Source organism: Molothrus aeneus, chromosome 8 (genome assembly GCF_037042795.1).
Source record: "Molothrus aeneus isolate 106 chromosome 8, BPBGC_Maene_1.0, whole genome shotgun sequence".
Taxonomy (NCBI): Eukaryota; Metazoa; Chordata; class Aves; order Passeriformes; family Icteridae; genus Molothrus; species Molothrus aeneus.
The window spans coordinates 23,027,695-23,031,224 of NC_089653.1; the positions used below are offsets into that span (position 1 = coordinate 23,027,695).

A 3,530-nucleotide genomic window follows, 5' to 3' on the forward strand; every position below is an offset into this window, starting at 1 on the left:
TTGTTTTGTTTTCGCTTATTATTATTTTTCACTATACTGTATTATCCTGATGCAATAAAGGCTGGATTGTAATGTAATTTAAAAATATATATGTCCAAACAAATAGCAGGGCCAGAATATGACAAGTGCATTCAGCATTATAATTCAACTGGGCTCCACCTCCATACCGCCTCCTAATTAATGGGTCTCCGAACTTGCAAAAGCCTGCATTGGACAGAGAGAGAGAGAGAGAGAAAGAGAGAGAGAGAGAGAGAGGGCGAAAAGTGTCATTGAAGATAATTGATTACCTCCCAATCAACAATAACTTGTTAGCAATAGTCAATTACCCCATCTCTTCTCGCTTCTTTCCCCCTGGTCCGAGGTCTCGGTACGAGGGCTGCTCTTCCCCTGGACGAAGTCTGTTTTTTCTTTTTCTTCTTTTTTTTAAATTATTTTTAAAAATTATTTTGGGGTGGGTATTAGCTTGAGGTGGGGGGGCAGGGAAAGTGCTGTGATTTGGGGTGTTTCTTAAAATAGCAGCTAGAAAAAGAAAGAAAGAGGAGAGACAGGGAGAGAGAGAGAGAGGGAGAGAGAGAGAGAGAGAGAGAGAGAGAGAGAGAGAGAGAGAGGAGACAGACAGGAGGGGGGGAAATCTCCGACCCAAAACCCTGGGACAAGAGGTACGGCAGGACCACCTCTCGGCGAGGGACCGACGGCAGCTCTGCTCCGCTCCGCGCCCGCCCGCCGCCCTGCCCGCCCGGCCCGCCGCCCGACGTGGCTCTCCCCGGGAGGACCCGGGGCTCCTCCGCCGGAGTTGGAGGTGGGCTTCAACTTTTGCTCGCTGTCTTCGCCGCCGTCACCCCGCGGTCCCGCCGGGGTCTCCTCCCCGCGGCAGCGCATCCCCGTCGCGGGTGGGGAAGGCAGCCCCGTGCAGCCCGGCCCCACCATGACTTCCAAAGAAGAACCCAAGCCCTCCTCGGGGGAAGAACGGCGGCGGAGCCCCTTGGATCACCTCCCACCGCCGGCCAACTCCAACAAGCCCCTCACCCCCTTCAGCATCGAGGACATCCTCAACAAGCCCTCGGTGCGGAGGAGTTACACCCTCTGCGGAACGGCCCACCTCCTCTCCGCCGCCGAGAAGCACCCCCCGGCCGGGCTGCCCCTCTCCGGCCGGGCGCTGCTCTCCCAGACCTCGCCCCTCTGCGCCCTGGAAGAGCTGGCCAGCAAGACCTTCAAGGGGCTGGAAGTCAGCGTGCTGCAGGCGGCCGAAGGTAAGCCCCTCTCAGAGTAGGGGGTCCTCCAACGGGTGGGTACCCCGCTCCTTCCCACGGCCTGGTTTTCCTTGTCTCCTCGTCCCTCGCCATCTCCCAGGGTGTCGCATGGGGTGGGATGAGGGTCCCTGGGCGGCCCGTACCCGGCCGGTACCCGGCAGCATCCTCCCCCGCGGCCCTCGGGGTGCGGGAGAGGGGGTTCTGTCCCGCTCCCTCCAGATACCGACGGGGCAGGGGTGTGGGGTCCGGGGGCTCGGGTCGGGGTGGACACGGGAAAGCGGGGACAATCTGGCGGCTCGTCGGCAGGCCGGGACGGGATGACCATCTTCGGGCAGCGGCAAACGCCGAAGAAGCGTCGGAAGTCGCGGACGGCCTTCACCAACCACCAGATCTACGAGCTGGAGAAGCGGTTCCTCTACCAAAAATACCTGTCGCCGGCGGACCGGGACCAGATCGCCCAGCAGCTGGGGCTCACCAACGCCCAGGTCATCACCTGGTTCCAGAACCGCCGCGCCAAGCTCAAGAGAGACCTGGAGGAGATGAAGGCCGACGTGGAATCGGCCAAAAAGCTGGGCCCCAACCCCGCCGTGGACATCGTGGCCTTGGCCGAGCTGGAGCCCAGCGCCGAGGGACGGGGCAAGGCGCGGCCCGGGTCCCCGCCGCCGCCCCCCGCCGCCGCCCGGGAGCCCGGCGCTCCGCCGCCGCCCCGCCCCGCCTCGCCCCCCACGGAGCGGCCCCGCAGCCGCCGGGACAGCGAGGAGGAGGAGGAAGAGGAGGAGGAGGACGTGGAGATCGACGTGGATGACTGAGGGGCGGCCGGCGCCCCCCCCCCATGTCCCTCCCCCCCCATCCCGACAGCTCCAAACCGGCACCCTCGGCCCCCATCCCGGCCCCGGCAGCGCGGCGGGGCGGCTGCTCCCCTCGGTCGGAGCAATAAGCAATAGAACCCCACCACAGACACACACCCCCCGATTAATTTAGGGTAGAGTCGATATCCCTCCGCCTGCCACATCTTCGGAACGGTGCAATTACGGACGGCTTCTGTATAAATATTTAAACTTATATATTGGAATTTTTTTCCTTCCCCCTTCTTTTTGAGGTTTTGATTATTATTTTTTCTAATAGCTATCAGTGATGATTATTTTATCTATAAGGGAGACGCGTAACCTTGGAATAAACCTGGCTTCCAACAGATGTTTGGGAAAGCAGTTGTTTTCAAAGACTTCCGAAACGAACCACTTTAGAGAAGATTTAAGTTAGGCTTAAAACGGCAACAGCAAAAAATTAGCCGCTTTCCTTTCCTTGCATGTTTCAGATGTGCACGAACTAATTTTTTTCCCTTTAAAAATATTTTTTTTTCCTTTCGCAATCTTGGGAACTTGGGGCTGGGTGATAATGCAAGTTGAAAAATATATACTTTCTTTTTTTCCTAGAGCATAGAGATTTGTCTCCAATGCAATTTCTGCCTCATTTTAACAATTAAAAGCTATTTTTACCATTTTCTGCTATTGTTGTGCTTTTATTAAAAAGCTGCCTTTCGTATTTTTGATATGAAGGTGGTAACAAAAAAAAAAGGAAAAATAAAAAAATCCTAGAATTATTTTTTACTCTTTTTAGAATTTTTTGCATGCTATGGAAATAAAAAAGTACAAATCCCCAAATCAATACATTTAAATATTACACTATAAATTTAAAAAAATGTACAGATTTAAGACCTGGTTTTGTTTGAATTGTACAAATTTTAAAAGGCCTGCTATTTAAGTTCCGATAGGGACAATGTCGCTTTATTTACTGTCTCTTAGAATTGTACAGATAGCTCTTTTTTCCGATACAATAAAATCCTTACCATTTTAATATACTTTTTAACGTCCTTCATTTGTGACCGAAAAAACACGCCGCCGGTCCGAGGCGACACCGGACTTTTCCCCCGCAGGAATCTCCCTTCCCGTTTGTATTTAAAGTTACTGTGAGAGCAGTACCTGCGAGAAAAATGACGGGAAAGGAGAACACGAGCTAGACCAATATTATTATTTTGGGGTTTTTTCTAAGTCTATTGCCAGGCAGAGTTTAGCAGGGGAAGAACGCGGAGCATCGATAAGGCCGGAGGTGCGGGCAGCGCTTCCCGGGCGCGGGGGATGCGCGGCGGCTGCGGGAGCGCGGAGGGGCGAGCGGAACCACCGGGACCCCGGGACCCTCCCGCTGTCAGCAGGGCATTTCCAGCCTGAAATTGCAAGGCAAAAAGAAGGGCAGGAAAAAAAATAATTGAAAGGAAAAACAAAT

At 54.1% G+C, this 3,530-nt stretch overlaps 1 protein-coding gene across 1 annotated transcript; it reads left to right on the forward strand.

Moving 5' to 3' along the window:
• Positions 1-925: 925 nt before the first annotated feature.
• On the forward strand, positions 926-2,059 carry LBX1 (ladybird homeobox 1). The gene is made up of 2 exons (XM_066555059.1): positions 926-1,250; positions 1,557-2,059. Exons 1-2 carry the CDS (start codon positions 926-928, stop codon positions 2,057-2,059), a joined length of 828 nt encoding a protein of 275 aa, XP_066411156.1.
• Positions 2,060-3,530: the final 1,471 nt, after the last annotated feature.

Excerpts from the sequence above, each read along its gene's own strand:
- LBX1 (XM_066555059.1), top strand. The coding sequence starts at position 926 with ATGACTTCCAAAGAAGAACCCAAGCCCTCCTCGGGGGAAGAACGGCGG. Across the intron at positions 1,251-1,556 it reads CGTGCTGCAGGCGGCCGAAG|GCCGGGACGGGATGACCATC; the intron begins GTAAGCCCCTCT and ends GCTCGTCGGCAG.